Raw genomic sequence first — 20,080 nt, forward strand, 5'->3', positions numbered from 1 at the left:
GGGGAGTAAGACAATAACCAGCACTCAAACTATTAACCAGATGAAAAATTGTAAGTTCAGGTACAAGGGGCAAAGAATGTTGTAGGAATGTGCAAATTAGGGCTAAGAATCTACAATAATCTTGTCTTTCCAGAAAACAATAAATGCCCAAATCCGTTGACCATGAACGTTAACAACTTGTTTGTGCAATTAACCTCAAGAAATCCATCCCGAAGAGAGCCTTTAAAAAATAGTAGGAAGGTTGCGTTGATTTATAGACTTCTAGCAGGCAATGAGTATGTCAGAAGACAAGCAATTTCCTTAAACCAGGAGAATATCCAAGGACTAGTGCACCCAAGAGAGTCAAGAATAAAATCTGCCAACTATTTTTGACAGTGGTTTTCTCTACTGTAAGAAAACCACATGTTTTTGTTATCCATCCAAGAGCAGCTATGGTGTGTGTGTGGAGAGAGAGAGAGAGAGAGAGGGCTTAGGAATTTAGTTATAGATGAAAAATGAAGTTTGAAATAGTAACGTGCAAGAAGTAACCTGAGACAGAGGAACCGGCTTAGGCCACAATAATATAATGAACAAACTCTGAAACTCATAAAAATGTAGAGGCAAGACCACACCAGTCATAGATACTTCATTTACAAAATACAACTACACATTCAACATTTACTGTCCTTATTAAGGATATTACACAGACAGCTAACAAGAGAAAGAAAGATACATAAAATATAATTACTGTTACTTTATAACACCCCCCCCCCCCTCTTCTCAATTAAAAAGAAAGAAATTATTTCAATAATTAAGAGATGACTTAAAGCCTGTTCTTATTTATGATTTTGGAGAAAGAAAAACTCAGATCAAAAGTAATAATGACACAGCAGTGGTGCAAACGATGGCTAAGGTAGCTACGATTGAACCTTGCTCAATTGATTTCTGCAAGCTGCCTGCTCTTGAGAAATGCTGGAAAGCCAAATATCCCGCAATCAACAAGGAAACAATAGCACCTTGCTGAGTTCCCCTGTCAATAAAATATACCTTGAAGCATAAAAATTATGAAAACACTAATAATGATTTCATTTGGTCTCAAAAAATGCTTCTACTTACCGAAAGTCCATAACTTGATAGGGAGCCACAATCACCAGTATTAATGCTAAAAACAGCAGCTCAAGCTCACCTATAAACAAAGAAGACAGATATAAGACTGATTTGAATTTTTTCCTTTAAGTTAATGGCAGAAGGTAAAAGACGGAGCAAGACGTCATGAAGCATAGACAGAACAACCCTTTCATTTCTTTTTAATCTTTAGACTTATTACTCACGGCTTGTTTGTGGTAAGTTTATTCCTCACTGTTAAAATACAGGGACCTTAGTTTTTCCCCTGCCCTGAAAGGTAAGTAAATCACAAACTTGGGTGGGATTAAACACATGACCTCACCCTGTACAGTTACACCCCTTCTTTATTGGGAGAGGAAATGCCAGTTGGTTAAAGGATCATCAACATTAAACATACAGGGGCCCAAGGTTTCTCAAAAGAACTGCTGATATTTCCTAAGAATTTTACTTGCAATTTCTTTTGCTAGGTAAATAGGGGGAGGGGAGGCTGGTGGGGTTCACACCCCAGTGCCCAGGCACCACAAGGGGTACTGGAACCACTGGGGTATCCCTCAAACCCCAGAATTGCAATTATCTCCCTGTGGATCTAGGACAGTCATGTTTCTTTTCTCCAGTTATCCTGTTGACAGACATGAGACACCTTGACTTCCAGTGGTTCTGGAAGGGTCCATACACAGACCAGATCATAGATGAAAACTTTGTAGGAGCGAAATAGTATATAAATCCTCTCATACATGAACCAAAGTAGGCCAATTTTAAAAGATCAGAAGCACTCAAGAAAGAAAGGTGAATTCTTCAATATTCCCAATGCTTTTGTACAAAATTAGAGCAAAAAGCTGATTTTATTACCAGTAAGAAAATCACATAAGCTATTGAATACCATGTCATCAAGATTTGAGAAATAAGCCATTAAATCTTTACCTAAGCTTAAACCAGGTAATTAAGAAGACCTACCAGGAATGAAGAGGAAGAGACGAATGAGAAGTGCCAAGAATGCAGTCCACAAACCATATTCACCCCTGCAAATAAATTTTATATAAGATCAACAAGGTATGTATGCATTCAAAACTTAAAAGGCTTTGTTGATCCATGGGAGATGCTTCCGTAAGATAAATGCCTTTAGGTTCTAATGGAGTAAACTTTGGAACCAGCAAGCATGAATACAATTAACTTTCACTGAATCAATCAAAAATGATAATGACATTGCTTCTGTTCAATGAGAAAAAAGAAATAATCTTTTTTGGAGGGCTTACTTAATCCATGAGATGACAGCTACTGGAGCTTGTAGAGCAAGCAAGGGAACAAGAAAGGATTTCTGAATGGCAGTTCCCTTGGCAAAAATTAACACCCTAAAAAAGAATTTGAAAATTTATCAGAGAACACCATCCGATTGATTCTCTAAACAAAGGCAAGTGACTAAGATGCATGTATTTCCATATAAATGCTCAAGTACAAAACTCTTTTAACATTTAATTTAAGAAAAGAACAACATGATCATAATTTCATCGCAATCTACTTTTCACAAGCAAAGAGAAGCAGCCAATAAAGAGCTTGTAGTAATATATTGGCCCAGCCATACACCTTGATTCAGTGTTTAAAACAAGCCCACTCGAGAACCCACATTACATGGTCAACTTGCAAGGTCTCGAGTGGAGCATTGTAGTAATATATTGGCACAAATTGTTGAAGTAAAGTGAAATAGTTAAGACATGTTGGACAATTGATGTTGTCAACGCTACCTCGACAAGAGTGAAAATTAGATTGAAATCTATAGTTCGTAGTTGACTACTGTTCTGACTCTCCCCAAGCCAAGGAGTAGTGGACAAATCAACATCTACCACATGTCACCAATGGTTAATTCCAACATATCTTCAACTACTTTAATACTTCCTTATCCCTCTCAAGAATTATATATATAGATCCATTGCTAAACTTAGCGCCAATCGCTAGTCTATGCTCATTTCTTGATTTGTCTCAACATCATCAAGACAAATGATAAAATCCATTCAATATATGAAGAAGAAAACTTGCATGGCCTTATAATATTAGCCATTGCATGGTCAAGAATACTTGAACATTATTCTATGATTGCTAGCTAGCCAAAAAATGGAAGTCCCACAAGATGCAAGCTTATGAAGTGTGTGTTAGCCAACATACGGTAAATACTTCAAATAATTTGGGAATCAGAAATGTGGGGAACTAAGAGATATAGAGAGACGAATATCAACAGTTATGGATAGTCGGAACCAACTCTTTGGCAAAATTCCAAGTACATGTAGCATTCATTGAAGTGAAAACGGCATAATCATTATTCCAAATTCAGAATTAATGGTAAAAGCTATTGAGAAGTTTCGGAAAGATAAAAACTACCTCATTGTCTATACAGGGAGGAGGGTTATCCATAGAGAAGGCATCATGCATCATCCATCATACTTCTAGACTTGCAAATTTTCTCTCTAGTAAATAGTTTCAACTTAATCTAGAAGCAGTCTTAGTAACACTTGGTAGTAAATTAGCTCCAATTGATGATTTCAGAAGTTTCAGGCTCGAAATCACTTCTACTCACACTTTGATTTATCCTAGAAAGTTGCTCGATTTTGTTCTAAGTTGTTTATTTATTTTCTGCTTATTTACAAAATTCTGCTTAATTTTGGCTTTATCTTCAAACCCTCTCAAGCACAACTACCAAAAAAAAAAAGGATCTTCTAGAAAACAACTTGTAATGAAGGAATACACAAGGTTCTAGCTTGACATTAACTTCAGATTAAATTTTATTCACTATTTTTATAAATATATATATTATTTACAGAAATTCAAGAATTTACCCAAATTGGTAGCTGAAGTCAATATTTATGAAGCAAGAGTCAAACTTGGATATGTGATGGTTGCAACTTAAAAATATAAAATTATTATAAAAAAAGAAAAAAAAGAAAAAAAAAAGCCACTTCCAAACATTTTCATATGATCGTCGTTCAGTAACAATTTTCAGAATTTACTTTCTCAAACGCTATAATTGAAAATACAAAAAACAAAAAGAGTAAGGAAATTCAATTTGCTATTATATATTATATAGAGAGAGATGAAATTGTTAAAGAGAATTGAGTGTAGAGGCTTACAAGGAAGAAACAGTGGAGATAAACTGCAGATTACGAGTAGTGATAGGAGAAGCATAACAAACCGTACCAAATCCTGTCTTCTTCTGCTTCTTCTTCATCGCCATTCCCACCGAAGATAATCTTCAACAACAGTATTATAATTATTATTGTAACCACAATTATATATAAATTTCAACAACACAAAAAAAAAAAAAATTTAAATCCAGTTTTCGTGTACCTGAGGCTGAGGGGATTGTAGTAGGCGGCGAGCGAGGTAGAGCTTTGAGCGCCATTGATGAAGAGAAAGGCCTTGTTGTTCTTGTTCTTGTTGTTGTAGTTGTAGTTTAGAGGGAAAGTTGTGAGCGGCGGTGAGGAGAGAGAAAGAGGCACCATTTTTTTTTTTTTTTTTTTTTGAGACGAGAGAGACAGAGACTACTGTACTGTGGAGTGTACTTGAAACTCTTGTGAGTGTGAGAGACAAAGTGAATCTCAAATTCTTTTTTTTTTTATAGCTGAAGAGAAGAGGAAGGTAGGATGCTTATTTCACTGCACACTTGTGAAATCATCACATCATGACGACGAGGACCGCTTTGTGCTGATACTACACGTGGAGGAGGAAAACCAGGTGTTGGACTACTAAATTATTGAAGAAGAAGCTTATCAAAAAAAATTATTGAAGAAGAAGAAAAAAATAATGATGGTGTCTCACAGATTTTTAACTGGCAGTGCGTCGGTCTTGTAAAACAAAACGTCTCCTTCACGTGTGGGTCTCACGCATCAGCCTCACTTTAGAGAGGATGATCATCCCAACGCTAAATTAAATTTCTAATAAAGCATTGAGGCTGATTGGTGTGATTGAAAATAATAGACAAGTAAAAGTAGAGTTTTTTGTATTAAGTTATCTAAATATTTGAAGAAACAGCTCTAATTTAGTGAATATAAAATAGTACTCAGTATTTATATTGCTTTCGTTTATAATAGAAAAACGTGTAAAATTTACACAATTTTATTTAGAAATGGCTTATATTAGTTTATGTATTGTGTAAATTTACAAATTTATTATAATAATTGTGTAAATTTGTACTAACATTATTTACTTTGTATTTAGTTGTTTAATTTTTTTTTTTTTTTTACATACCTTGAAAATGAGAAAAAGGATATACATTGTGGATGAAAAAAAAGAATGGACGGTGGTTATTCAATTTAAAAAATCAAGAAAAAAAATGATATTTTAATGAAATTTGGTATCAAATCAAGAATAAAGCCAAAATTTGGAGTTAGAGGTAGCTCTACTGCTCGATGTGTGTGGTAGCTCTTACCTTTGACTCTACTTCTTAATCACTAAGAATTTTTGTTTAAAACTTTTTAAATGGCCAAGTTGTTTGTTTTTGGGTAAAATAGATTGATTGGATTTAATTTTTTTTAGCTTTATTATTGATAATTTTTGTTGTAGACTAATTTTTATGGGCTTGTATATTTTATTTTAGATTTAATCTATTAATTTTTTATGGCCTTTAAAAGGTGAAAAATGTTAAAATTACAATTTTTTTTGGTAAATTGCTAATGTGGTAAGTGATTATTGTTAAGTAAAAGGTGATGCGAGTGTGCGAACTAATAAAAATGTGTTACCTTAGTAGTTTGTAAAAATGGTATAAAAAAGTTTGTGGCTATAAGCCTATAACACTACTCTTAAAAGAATTAATGACTTTGTTAATGGGGACAAAATGTAATTTTATTAAATAAAATTACTAAAATTAGTACCTATTAATATAATAATATTTTTTAAAAAAAATTGGGAGAGGCCATTGCCCCTAGTCCATATATACCTCCATTCATGTGTCAAATTAAATAAATAATTTAATTTTGGGTGTTTTAAATAGTGAGTATATAAAATTAAAAAAAAAAATCTATGCTAAAATAAATAAATAAAAAATTTGCTCAGATCAGTGCAAATGCTCTAATTCTTGGAGAGCGAGGCCAGTTACTCGTTATCGGAACGAGTAAAACCTGAAAGGCTGATAGGTCAAGTGAAATGAATGCAATCTGATGGGCCCATCACCGTCCAATGTTTTCCGTGATCCAATAAATTTAGAAATCGTAGAAACCAAATTGACCCAAAAAACTATTGAAGTTTGAACCACTTGCTTTATTTCTCTGCATGGTCCATGGCCTTCCCTAGATCTAAGAGAACATCGAGAGTATTGGTATGAAGGGGTATGGAGTAGAATTATTTAAACAATAGATTTTAGTTTGAATATTGAAACACATATTTTTATAACATTTTCGGTCCGTTTGATAGAGGAGTAATGTTGTTTGGGTGTTTTTGATATACGTGTGGATGAAAAAGTGTATAAAAATGTATATAATGTTGTTTAAAATGTAAAAATGTGTATTAGAACTTACTTGCCAAACATGCCCTTTATAACTTACATGTATTTTCACAACACTTAAACAACAATACTAAAAATCTCTAACCAAATAGGCCCCTAGACTTTAGGGTTTCGTTTGGTTAGGAGGATGGAAAAGTGAGAAAATAGAAAATGAGAAGATGATAGAAAAGTTGGAGAATAGAAAAGATTTAGTTTCCCTCATTTGTGTTTGGTTGGAAAGGTGGAAAAGTGGAGGGATGAATTTTTTTTTTTTTTTTTGTTTGATTGAAAAGAGAAATGGGATGATAGAAATGGAAAACTTTTTTGTTTGTTTGTTTGTGTTTATTTTATACAAATTTACTCATATGTCCTTATTAAAAATAATGTTCAATTAAAAAATTAAAAAAGGTAAACAACCAACAAAAAAAAATTTAATCACCCAAAGTTTATTAAAAACAAAAATTCATGTCCAATAAAAAATAAGAAATAAATTTAAAAAAGAAAAAAGAAAAAACGTCCCACAAAAAGCACTGTATGGTACTGTGGTGTTTCACGAATTCGCATATCATCATATTTAAAAATAAAAAAAATCAACATCCAGTTAAACCCGAAAGAAAAAATGGTTGGCAAGCCACATTTACATCCAGGTTGAGGTAGCCAAAAAATAAAAAATAAAAAAGAAAATGTGGGCAATTTTTCCAAATATTTTTGCCCACTTTTTACTCTTATTTTCTCTCCAATTTGGAGAGATTGTGTATTTGGAGGGGGAGGAGAGAAAACTTGTAGACCCCACCAAAATCTCTCATCTTTTTCACCCTCAACTAAACAACCAAAAATATCATTTTCTCTCCACTTTTATCTCCTTCATTTTCCATCCTCCTAAAATCACTTCAACCAAACATAGCTTAGAGGCTGACCCCTGCATATAGTTGTATTGTGTTTAGAGTGAAAGTATAAAACCAAATAGATGCATAATAAGGAGGATGGTACAAGAGCCAAATGTGAATTTACAAGCCAAAGTACAATACACACCACCTTTCCTGAAATTATGACTAAAAAATGTGGGCAATGCTTCAAATGAAAGTATGCCACCTTATTTTACATAAATCTCCAAGGGTGGATAAAAGTTGTAAAGATCTTAACCATTGGTTTCCATCTTAAAATGCCAATGACCCACACGCATAAGGGGATAGCCAAAAACACTAACTAATAAGCAAGCAAAAATACACTCTGTAACATCAAATAGCAAAACCCACGTTCCTATTCAAAAGGGAACTGTCACACTCACACCCATTTTTACTTATGAATTTTTAATGCCATTTTTCTTTGATTTATCATGCCCAAAAGGTATTTCTACTTCATTTAGCAGCACCATCCAAATGCCCCTCCTCATCATATCTCCCCAATCTAAACTAGAATACTATTAAAATCACCCAAGACACACAACAACATCATCTTTAACGCTATGGCCTATACCAACACTCATATTTTTCTCTAACATTATGCTTTTGTGTTGATTATCATATCTTTCTTGATTGGCATTGTATTTGTAAACGTGATTGCTTGTAGCTTGATTATGCAATAATGGCGAGTCACAAGTCCAACCATAAAGGGAGGATTAGATCCAACCAATACTCAACAAAGTGAAGCTTTAAATGTCTAATTAAACTAGAGCTCTCCACGTGGAAACTCATCCACAATCTCATTCCCTTGTCCTGTCAAGTTCTCGTAATGGGTTATCGCTAAATGTACGAGGTTGCCATTGGATGTGTACTTTGTCACTGAATAGGTAAAATTATGGCAAAAATAGCCAAATATCACGTTTTGGCAAAATTTATGCAAACTAGCACTGTTTCGAAAATATTTAGTAACCTACCACTTTTTTAGTATTCAAGTTTCACAAAATCGAGTTCTAAATAGTACTCGAGTTTAGTGAACTCGAGTTTCTAGGTGAGTTGCCAGCGTGGCACTACTGACCTGGAATGTGTGTAATTAAAAAAGTAATATGAGACTCAATATTATGAAAATCGAGTACTTCTTTATAGTACTCAAACTTAACAATGTCAAGTAATTTGTTTGTTTGGTTTTTTTTTTTATTTTTTTTTTAATCAAAATTTTTACTTATTTCATCTTCAACTGCTTGTGATCGTTGTGTCCACCAAACTAAGTACAGTGTATGGACTTGAAAAAGTTCATGTGCAAGTAATTGGAGTTGTAGTTAGCTAAGCAAAAGTAACTGGAGTTGCTTACTCACTCACTCACGCAATTCTTCAAGATTACACTTATCCTCACTTTCTCTAGGACTTCACTTCTTGCTCATTGGCCAAATGGCCTCTCATTTTATTTCTTCATATTTTCCTTCTTTTCTTCCTTTCACACTCTTGACATCAAATCACAATAAATGCAACTCACTTGCCTTGACTTTGCTTAGCCACTTTCTTTTTCCTTAGCTCTCCCTTAATGAGGTGTTTTATCAAGTGTGGGCTGGACCCATGGTGCTATGATGCACCCAACATGGTGGACACAATGATCACAAGCAGTTGAAGATAAAATAAGTAAAAGTTTTATACGAAACAAAAAGTAGAAAAAAAAAAAAAGAAAAAGAGAAAAAGAAAAACAAGGTACTCAACTTTGTAAAGCTAGAGTATTATAAAGAAGTACACGATTTTCGCAATATCGAGTACCACATTGTTTTTTTAATCTCTCAAATTCCAAATCAGCAGTGCCACGCTGGCGACTCATCTAGGAACTCGAGTTCACTGAACTCGATTACTATTTAGAACAAGGAAGGCAATACCGTACTGGAGGCTATACCAGTTTGGCCAGCGGTACGATATATTTCAGATGCCGGTCAATACCGGCGTACCGTTTCAGATTTATCACTATTTTTTACTATTTTATACAATATACAGAGTTATATTTCTAATAACTCAATATATCACATTGGCAACTTTTTATATTTTTTGATGGAGTTATTAACTTTTACCACAACTCATTATATGATAAGTTGTGAGGGGTGAAAAAAATTGTGAGTGTATGTGGGTTCATATTTTTATCACTCACAACTCCTCACACGATAGATTATAACAATTTTTTTTTTAAAAATGTTGTAATATTAGTATTGTTCTAAATATAAATTTGTTGCAATACTGTGGCAATATGGCAATACATGTATATGATGTCACATCATGTTGGGTTCAAAGGCCAAAACTGAAAAGAAGTGATGGAGAGCTTTCATGTGGAGAGCTCATTTCTTATTTAAAAATTAAAAGCCTTCAATATTTCCAATGCTAGGCATCTAGTGTCAATGTACTGTAGTCACGTGGAGAGCTTAGGAAACTTCAAAAACAAATACAAAACAAATAAAGAGAAAGTGAGAAACCAGACCACATACATAACAAAGTTCAGCTAAAAAAAAAGAGAGGGAGACAGACAGAGAAGAAGAAAAAAAAAAGGAAAGAAGAAGAAGAAGAAGAAGAAGCAGTTGCTTCATGGCGCCACCCCTGCTTTGTCGTCGTCTTCTTCCTTTTCTCCTTTTTCTCTGTTTTCTTTCCTTACAAATGAGACTTTTCATGTTTCGGCCCGGTATCCATTTACCGGTCGAAACAACTAGATTTTGCCGGTACAATTGGTACGCGGCCGGTACGGCCAGTATTTTTTCCAGTACGAAACAAGGGGTTATCTGTACCGGTGCACTGGCCAACACAGTATACACCAACCGGTACGGTATGAAATTGACTTTCCTGATTTAGAACTCAATTTTGTGAAATTTGAGTACTAAAAAAAGTGGTAAATTGCTAAATATTTTCGAAACAATGTTAGTTTGTTACAAATTTTGCCAAAACGTGGGTATTTGGCTATTTTCACCTAAAATTATTGGTAAACTCAAAGAAAACAACTAAATGAGTAATATTCTGCTTTTGGACCAATTGAATTGTTGTGGAGCAAACAAGATTACTATTGAACGATTTTTTTTTTTTTGCTACACTCTGCTCCTTCTTCCTCAATTCAAACAAGTCATAAATGATGTTTTAGCTAAATGATTAAAGGTTGTAACTTAACGGCTTACCACAAGTTGCTAGGTATCCTACACTAAAGCTTGTCATCACACATATAATGCATTATTAAGTATTATCATTAGCGCCAAAATACACCTAAGCCAATACTTTTAAACACCCACTTTTGTCGATTCTTACAAAATACCCTTTTTTGTGATTATTTTTCTTACATAATATGATGAATTACGCTTGTGTTCGATGCATTAGTGCACTAGACGCATTAGGATTCAGACACCACCGCACAAGCCGACTCTTGTTGGGTATATATTATTTCAACCATCTCAATCTTTTAAATCTATCCAACATTTTAATATAATTATTTTAAATTATTTTCCTTGCATTTACTAAATAGAAATCCTATTTTCATTAGGGAATAAAATAATAGTATTTCTCAGAGCGTTTGACAACAAATGAATTCTGAACTTGAATAAAATAATTTATTAATTAGGATGTGTTTGGATACCGTTTATTTTGTTAAAACTGAAAAATTATTGTTGAATGTATTGTAAATAAATATAAAAATTAGTTAAAATAGTACAGTGAGGTCCATAAATAGTGTCGAAAAGTACAATGGGCCTACAAATAGTAAAAAAAATAAACTTAATAGTAAAATAATTTTAATTTTTCATTTCATACCAAACGCACACGACATCTTTTTTAAACGAGCTTCCAAGTAATTATCACATAGGGTAGATCATAGATGAGTGGACGTAATTAAAGAAAATAGATTATTCTAAAACTGAAAAAATACAAAAAAAAAATCCTTTAAAAATCTTCTCTTGTCACCCAAAAAATAAAAAGAAAAATGGAAAAATCTGTCCACTCAGAAAATTCAAAATTCTAAACAGAAAAAAGGTACAAAATGTAAACTAGTAGTAGTGGTAAATGAAAATAGCAAGTGACACTCACACTGCCAATCTCAGACCAAGCGAAAAAAAAAATGATGCAGAGAGCTTCTTCAGCTCTCTGTTCTTCAAACCCACTTCCCTCTTTACCGACCACTATTCCGACCCGTCATCTAATCGGAGCTCCGTTCCATAATCGAACCACCCGTCCCTACCATGTTCAATTGCCCTTCAAACACCAGCGAAATTTCCGACTTGCCATCCCTGCACCACGCACCACTGGTAATTTGCCTCTTCTCTTTGGGTTATTATGGTCTTTTGCATAGTGGGTTTGCTTTATTGTTCTAGTTATTTATGTGTTTAAGTTGGAACAATATTCTGTTGTGTTTGTGAATTGGCTGTGTTTTAAAGTTTTGTTGAACATTCACTGCTGTATTTAGAATACTCTTTTTTTGATAAGTACTATGTAGAATACTTCAAAATGTCACATAAATTAAGAATCTTGTTTGGTCTGTTATCTATATGGTGGAAGCTTATTAAATGATTGTGTCAAAGTTTTTCAAGTTTGGAATGGGAAAGTGGGTTCTAGTTGAGTAAAATCTCTTGTCGAATAAGAGATTTTAGGTTCAATTTCCAGCCTAAAAAAAAAAAAAAAAAATTGATGTATTGGTTTGATGATAAAGAGCAGTTGTCAGGAGCATTGCCATAGGTTGAAATTATCTCTAAAAAAAAAAGTTTGGAATGGGAAAATCCTCTTATTGGTACAAATTGGTATGATGGGCTTGAATTATAGTTTGTTTATATTCAGCTTTAACTACCCAAAAAACACAAATGAATTCAAATCAGCAAGATTGTTCAGAACTCTTTGTGATTGGACACGTACTTAAATGAATCTTCCTGATTGATTTGGATTCTTTGGTTTATTTTGTGCTGGTTTTGTAGCATTGTTTGTTTAGACTTAAAGGTCTTTCTTGTAACACATTTATTGTTCATGAAACTGTTCTTTTGAGGGGATTGATTATTTTAGCTTTTGTCTATTATTTCATTTATTTGTGCCTTTTTCCACTGCGTGCTTTGTAGACTACAAAGAACATGTATTATGGCCCGTGTAGTTTTTTTTTGTGTCTTGAGTTTGTGAATTCTGATTTATTTCACTTGAGCATCTCAACTCTTTGAGACATTGTTTAAATTAGTAAATCTAATATAGAACTTATCCATTTTAGATATGTATGCAATGCTTATAGAAATATTATTGCCATTGATGGTTTTCGAGTACCTTTTTTTGTTTTTGTTTTTTTGGTTTCCTAATGCAATTTTGGTGCTATTATGTTATTGTCTACAATTCTGCTTCAGCTACTAAAAGTTTGTTCAGATCAAAATTCAAATCCCATGATGAGTTTGAAATAGTCAATGATATAACGGGTTTATTTTATTGTTTGTTACCCACTTCAGCTACTCAAGAGACATTGGAAACCTCCAAGACTGAATCTGGATTTGTTGAAATTGGATACATATCTAATTTTCATGGACTTGAAGGAGAGATTCGTGTCAAAACCAGCACTGGTTTTCCTGAATTGCGATTCTCTAAGGTAAAACAAATATTGTTTTTCAGAATACTTCTGGAACCTTTGATATGGTCACTTGTCATTGAATATTCTGTATAAATATATTATAAATAATAATTACTTTTATCTTAGCCTGGGATAAGATGGTTGAAGCAAAGAGTTTCAAGAGGAGAAACAGTTCGGGAAGTTGAGCTGGTGGAGGGAAGAGGACATGCTGGTCAGAAGAGTTGGATACTTAAATTAAGAGGAATTGACACGGTGGACCAGGTGAGCTTTTTTCTAGGAATTTTTTTTCTTGCGTTGCTTGTGTGCTAATTTATACTGACATTCACTTCTCTTAGTTTGTGTGCTTCTATTATTGAATATGTATAGCGGGGTATTTGGATGACCTTGTTTAGAGGACTCTTGATGAAATTTTGCAATCTGTTTGAAATGAGGAATAGATACAATTTTGAGCCTTCTTCTGAGAAAAATTAGTAAAAACCAATTTGGATCCGTTAGATAATCTTAGTCTTCCCTCGGTACATTTATTCAAAACTGTTGGAAGTTATTTGCTTTGATTAAAAAAAATTATGGGTTAATAACTTAATAACCATTGAACTTCTAAGTTATGAAAGAAAAAAAGAAAAAAGAAACAACTGCTTCAAGTGGAAACTTGATTATTAGTATATTTACAGAAAGACTGAATCTTTTCCAAATCAAGAATCTATATGTTGTGTTCAGTTTCATGGAAAGGTTTTGTAGAAGCTTAGAGCAACTTTCAACTTGGATGGTGTAAGTATGCATTGTGTTATTCAAGCTTCTATAGAAGGAGGAAGTCCCTTTAAGATTCTGAACTTACCTGGCTTCATTCTAATAAGCTTCATTCTAATCAAACTCAACTTGACTCAATAAAGCCTATCCCAAGTGCTTCAGGTCAGCCATGATATTCTTTCCAAGATTCTTGCTCTTTTTGTTATGAAAACTTAAAAGTTTGGTACTTTTTTATTTAAAGAAAGTTTTGGTAATTTTTATTAAAAAAATGGTACTTTTAGACACTCACAGTATTCATGTAGTGGTGACTTGTTTTATCATATTAACATGCATGCCTTTTCTTTATTGTTAATATTAACATGCATGCCTGTTCTTCTGATTTTTGAAATATGTTCAGGCTAAGCAGCTTGTTGGTTCTACTTTACTTGTGAGAGAAGAAGACAGGCCAGAATTGGATGAAGGCGAATTTTATACTCCTGATCTTGTTGGCATGAGAGTTGTTCTTAAGGTTTGTGCTTAGTATGATGTTTGGAAGATACATTTTCATGTGTGCTTTTAATAAGGTGGGTTTTTTGTGTGTGCGCGCGTGTGTGGGGTGATAAATTACCGATTGTCCCAAAAGCTTAATCTATTAGGAAATGATGAATTTAATCACTTAATCATTATTCTAATGTTCCCCCTCACATGTAGATCCAAACTCCCTATTAAAAAATTGGGTCCAACATGTGAGATTTTTAACTTTTTAAATGGGGAGTAGAGTGGAGACGAGGCTTGAACTGAAGATCACTTGTTCTAATACCAAAATAAATTACTGAGGTCCCAAAAGATTAAGCTGTTAGGAAATGGTGATTTAATCACTTAACCATTATTAGTCCAAAATGTCTGTTCTGAGAAGTAGTAGGACAAAGGTTTCTTCCACATATAACTTGGAATTTGGGATTGTATTTGGTTTGTGATACAATCAACAAGGTGTGATCTTCTATAGTGTTTAAAAGATGATTTTTTACATGTTATATATGCGTGTGTGTGTGTGTGCACATATTCATTATGATGTTTAGTCTGATACTACTGTGTATCCTTTCATTTAAAAAAAACATTCTCTTCTATATTTTTTTGGCTAATCTCTCCCTCCCCCCCCCACCAACCTCCTTTTTTTTAATCTGTCACCTTTGGAAAGCCATGGTTTTTTCAAGTCATCAATTGTGCTTCTCCTTTCAGGAAACTGGTGAATCTGTGGGAACTGTTGTTAATGTTTACAACAGTGGGGCAAGTGATCTCCTACATGTTAAGCTTGATTCATCTGTCAATTTGCTGCCTAAAACCAGAGAGATAAAGACAACAGAAACACGCGTTTCTGATCACCTAATCTGGGTACCATTTGTTGAAGCAATAGTTCCATATGTTGACATGAATAGAAGAGAAATGCAGATTACACCTCCCAAGGGACTTCTCGAGTTAAATTTACGTTTGGATGAGAGGTCCAAGAAAGAAAGGCGGCAGCTTGTGAGGCATACTCTTTTGTATTCTACTATTGATTCATTAAAGTTATTGGTTGATATCAACTTCATCTGATGATTAGATACATGCAATCATTATGTCCATGTTACATGATATTTACTAGGCTTCTTTTGTGGTTATCGTTTTATTTTAGGGGTTTTGGGGGAAAAAAAGAGTTGGGGGGGTGGGGAGTGGGTTGAAATGATACTCTATATTTTAAATTGCTGCGTATATACTTTTGCGTTTGCCACTATCAATAACCTACAAATCAACAATCATATTATTTTGCATTAAATGGCGCTATGGTGCTTGATCCAATGTAGATTATTTGTTCCTTTTTTCTCATATACTTGCACACATTGGTTTGTGTACAATTAAGGTCATTCATCTTTTGATATATTTCAGGAATGGAAGGAAAGGAAAAAGTTCCAAAGGCGCCTCATAACAGCGAAAAAGAAATTATGTGAAATGGAGCAACAACATGTATTTCATGGGTTTAGATTTGGGGAGAAAGCCCAAAGGAGCTTGCTTGCTGATCAGATTGTTGGTGTCAATTCCAATTTGCTGCAATTGGCATTACAAAATATTGAGATACCCTCTAAGAGGTGAGGTTGATATGAGCTAACTACATTTTGTTAGTAGATCATTAGATTTATGTAGGAGTTGATGTTAATGTTGATCTTTCATATTTGATTTGGAGTTCATGGGAACTAAGCTGTTCTATAATTATATCATCATATTAGTCATTTCTAACACGACAATCCTGTGATTCGCCTGGTTGAAATAATCTATTACCTGTGTGACGCCTTTGATTGAGTAGAGTTATTTAAACTCTTCTTTGTTTGCATGCCTGGTTGATTGGTTAATTCAGTCTTTTTTTCTTTGATAAGTAATAATGCTTCATTCAGATAAATATGAAAAATACAAAAAACCCTTAGTACACAGGCAGTATACTAAGGGCAAAACAAAAATCAATCAAAAGTACATATCTATAAAATGGTACATTTCAATTACAAACCTCATTTTGCCAATTCATGTTATCCGCCACCATGGCCTCTTTATTTTGAGCTATACTGAACAGCACCGGGAAGAATCCTTCAAAATAGTATCCCCACACAAAGGATCAAGCCAAAATCATACTTGACCGTGATTACCCACCCCATATTTTACACATTGTGAGAATCTTCCCCATCCTCTCTGAATTGCTTCAATATTTGGAAATAATTGATATAGTTGCTAGTTCATTACAATTTGTAGGACCAAGGGTGTTTTCATTTGTCTACTCTGTCATAAGTGTTGAACCTATTACTTTCATCTTACATCTTGAATCAGATGGAATGTAACTGAGTTGTTCAGAGCCACAGAAGCCAAGCTAACAAGTACTCTGAAAATATCAGAGGAATGCCTCACTTCTTGTGCAAGTAAAGAAAAGCTGGGTACGAATTCAACTTTTCGAGAAAAGGGACTCCATCTCCTGTCTAAAGGAAAATCAGCCATTGTTTTAGTTGTGAATGAAAGTGAAAGGCAAGGATGGGGCTATGACCCTGATCTGGTTGACTTTGAAAGCTTTGAGACTTCACCATCTTCCCTCATTCAGACATTGCTTAGTGATGATCAGAGATTTGTAAAGGTTTTTACTCATTTTTAGTTTTTTTTTTTTTTTAATTTAAATTTTGAAAAGTTCTTTTCTAATCAGATTTTATAAGGATGGAAGAATCTTTTAATCATAAGTTCTTTCTTATAGTGGTGTTTGTTACCAATTTATGATCACTTCAGGTCCTGTCTGTTGAGTTATTTACTGTATGTGAAGGTGGACTAATATTATATAATAGGAAGGCTATCAGTACTTCATATGAAAAATCTGGAGAGCAATTGTTGGAGACCCAACTGACAGAGCTCTCAAACCAACGCTATCTTTAAATGGGTTAATGTGAAAACAAAACCAATTTCTAGCACTAAAGTTAGAATTTGATCAATTTGAGGTCCCACTAATGTAATTCTTAGTTCTCTACTAATGTAACTATTTTGTTTTGAATTTTAAAAAATAAAATAAAATTTGTGGTATTGTTTAAAGAATTTTATTCAACATAATCTAATGAACTGTGTCCTTTACAGATAGAAGACCGTGCATCTGTGCCCTTGATTTTGGTTTGCTCAGCTCATGGAATCCAAACTCTAAGAAAGCTGTTCTTAGAGAAAGATTACTTTGCGTTTGACTCACAAAAGGTCAGCATTTACAGCCACATGAATAATACCTCTTTTATTTTGAGATTTGCTGCTCTAGGAATGAACTAAATTGTATATTGAGAGTATCATTTTCATTTTGGTTTAGGAAATTTGAATGTTTTAAAATCATGGAACTATGTCAGTTGTTTCTATTGTTACTTAAGTTAATGAAGGATATGGTTATATGTTAACATGGAGAGCCAATGTTAAGCAGCTTAAGTTTGATAAATATCCAAGATTATGACATTATAAGGCATCTCTATATTTTAGATTCTCAAAACTACAGTATTTCAATAATACTCTTGACAGCTTTTGACAACCTTTTGTGGCATGGCCTTGAACCACCATGGTGTGTGTGGTTCAATCTAATGTTGTGCCAGAGTCGAGGATCCCGTGACCTCCTTAAATATTACGAATGTTTGATATTTATGGAGGGGAAAAAAAAAAGAGAGATAGCTGTCCTACTTGTATATAGAATGTATCTTTGTTGTCTAAGATGTCCATATTGACAGCAATAAATCACATTTCTTCTAATATTAATGATCTATTTTCAATATGCTGCATTCTTGTCCTTTATATGTTCTATTTCTCTCATAGGTCTGGTTTCTGGAAGAAGAGATGCTCCCGGTTGTTAGCAGTTCACTGGAAGAGCAGAAAAAGCATAAAATTTTGATGAAATCTCCATGGGAAATACTCCAATCACCTGTTGGTTCTGGCGGAGTTATCAGCTTGCTTTCATCACACAACATTCCTGATAATCTTAGCGAAATTGGTGTGGAATACATTGAGGTTAGACATTCATTGCATTGTTCAGATTGTGTGTTGCAACTGTGCTACCCTAGCCTGTTGTTAAGTTCTCTAGGACTGCTTCATTAGGCGGGGGAACGCTACCCCTGTAGTGTAGCACATAGTCATATTGGGATCCATAACTTTTCCCAAGTCAGATATAAAATGGGATATAATTTCTAGAATTTGCTTTTTGTGGAGTAATCTCTCTCTCTCTCTCTCTCTCTCTCTCTCTCTCTAAATATTATTTTCTGCCCTTTTCTCTGTTGCTGAAAGCACAGAAGAAATACTTATGAATTGTGAAAATGTCATGTATGCATCTAACTTCCTTCAGGCTACTGTAATGTCTAGGGGTTTATAAAATTTATATTGCTAAAGTTACATGCTTTTCATGGATTCTCTCTTCTTTAGTGTCTAACATTCAACCACCAACACGTGTAACCATATAATTTATATAAACATTTTCCTTTGAATTGTATAACAAAGGATGTGCACATGCAGTGTTTTACCTTCTGTTTATATGTGCATGGAGAGAAAAAATCCGTATCTTGAAAATGATATGCACCATTTATATGGTCAGCCCTTTTATTATGACTCAGTGCAAATCAAAAACCCTATGTAGCTGTTTATCAAAATAAAAAACCCAAACTACTGTGTTTATTATTGTTTGTCAAATTGCGAAATATTAGAACAGTTGAGAAAATAACCTTGAACTTTTGATGAAGTAATGGGTTTCCCTTGTCAAAGTCTGTACCCTTGGTCATGTTGGTTGGTGACTCGGGTGATATAAATATGAAACTTTGTGCTGAAGGGAATATCAATTTATTAATTTGGATGTTCTACTCTTACATGTTGCCTTGAGACAATCGGAGTTTGTGTTATGGCTACATATCATATCATGTAATATTTCTCGTGTGGTGTGCTTTCCCATGTGCCTCTTAAACTTTCCTAGTATCATACTTCAATTGATTTATTGATGCTTTATGTTGTTGCAGATATGCAGTATCAGTCAAAGATGCATCGGTGCCAACCCGCTTCTTCTTGGATTTGTTAATTCACGTGAAGCAGATATTGGTATCCAAATATCAAAAGATGTAGAAAATTTTGAGGGAAATTTTGACATGATATTCTCAATGAACTTTATAAAGAAGTTGATGAAATGGATCAATAAGCTCCAGTTCTTTGTACTCCCAAAGCCAAATTCACATGTTGAGTTGATTGACAAAGAGTGGGTTGATGTTACACCCTCATCCCTCAACTCATTTGAGCTTTGTTGTACAATTTACAGTTCCTTGAATGCCTGTTCTTCTGAAAAGGTTTGTATAATGGAGATCACAGAGTAATATATTGATAAATTAAATTTACAAACTTCTGTCGCGCGTTACAACAAATCATATCATTAGCTTTTTTTCTTCTTGTTGTGAAGTATAGGAAGCCTTATATTTTCATTATTTATGAAGAGATAACATACAGAATTAAAATGAGTTAAATCAAATTAATCAATATCTGGCGCTGTGGTATAAATGGGTTATATGCAGAATAAACTGTTGGTTCTTATGTTTTTCCTTTTTCTCTTTTAGTTTTCTAAAAAGTTAATCAAATGTTTGTTCATCCATCTTGTTTTGTTGGGTTTGTAAATCTCTTTGGGAAGAATATACTACTAAATACCACTGTGGATTTCACAACAATTAATTCCTATAAGATATTGTTTTATGTGTAAACCATTAGTTGTGATCCTTTAGAGGATTTGAGTGTAACACAAGTCCTCCTTTGATAATGATT

At 33.7% G+C, this 20,080-nt stretch overlaps 2 protein-coding genes across 2 annotated transcripts; one reads left to right on the forward strand and one right to left on the reverse strand.

Annotated features, from left to right (window-relative positions):
- Nucleotides 1-558: 558 nt before the first annotated feature.
- Nucleotides 559-4,875, reverse strand: LOC115992535 (cold-regulated 413 inner membrane protein 1, chloroplastic). The gene is made up of 6 exons (XM_031116738.1): nt 4,438-4,875; nt 4,221-4,340; nt 2,358-2,453; nt 2,059-2,123; nt 1,096-1,165; nt 559-1,009 (listed from the first exon to the last, which is right to left on the reverse strand). Exons 1-6 carry the CDS (start codon nt 4,590-4,592, stop codon nt 844-846), a joined length of 672 nt encoding a protein of 223 aa, XP_030972598.1. The 5' UTR covers nt 4,593-4,875; the 3' UTR covers nt 559-843.
- Nucleotides 4,876-11,411: 6,536 nt separating this feature from the next.
- LOC115991737 lies at nt 11,412-19,676 on the forward strand. The gene is made up of 10 exons (XM_031115627.1): nt 11,412-11,753; nt 12,924-13,060; nt 13,169-13,303; nt 14,187-14,297; nt 15,008-15,292; nt 15,692-15,891; nt 16,619-16,916; nt 17,402-17,512; nt 18,110-18,301; nt 19,294-19,676. The coding sequence occupies exons 1-10, from the start codon at nt 11,567-11,569 to the stop codon at nt 19,639-19,641; spliced, it is 2,004 nt and encodes a 667-aa protein (XP_030971487.1). The 5' UTR covers nt 11,412-11,566; the 3' UTR covers nt 19,642-19,676.
- Nucleotides 19,677-20,080: the final 404 nt, after the last annotated feature.

Source organism: Quercus lobata, chromosome 5 (assembly GCF_001633185.2).
Source record: "Quercus lobata isolate SW786 chromosome 5, ValleyOak3.0 Primary Assembly, whole genome shotgun sequence".
Classification (NCBI taxonomy): domain Eukaryota; kingdom Viridiplantae; phylum Streptophyta; class Magnoliopsida; order Fagales; family Fagaceae; genus Quercus; species Quercus lobata.

Bases quoted from the DNA above. Each gene is read 5' to 3' on its own strand.
- LOC115992535 (XM_031116738.1), bottom strand. From the start codon at position 4,592: ATGGTGCCTCTTTCTCTCTCCTCACCGCCGCTCACAACTTTCCCTCTA. The intron at 2,454-4,220 runs GTAAGCCTCTAC...ATTCTTTTTTAG, and splicing joins ATCTCCACTGTTTCTTCCTT to GGTGTTAATTTTTGCCAAGG. The intron at 2,124-2,357 runs GTAAGCCCTCCA...ATTTATTTGCAG, and splicing joins GCTGTCATCTCATGGATTAA to GGGTGAATATGGTTTGTGGA.
- LOC115991737 (XM_031115627.1), top strand. From the start codon at position 11,567: ATGATGCAGAGAGCTTCTTCAGCTCTCTGTTCTTCAAACCCACTTCCC. The intron at 13,061-13,168 runs GTAAAACAAATA...CTTTTATCTTAG, and splicing joins CTGAATTGCGATTCTCTAAG to CCTGGGATAAGATGGTTGAA. The intron at 17,513-18,109 runs GTCAGCATTTAC...TTTCTCTCATAG, and splicing joins TTGCGTTTGACTCACAAAAG to GTCTGGTTTCTGGAAGAAGA.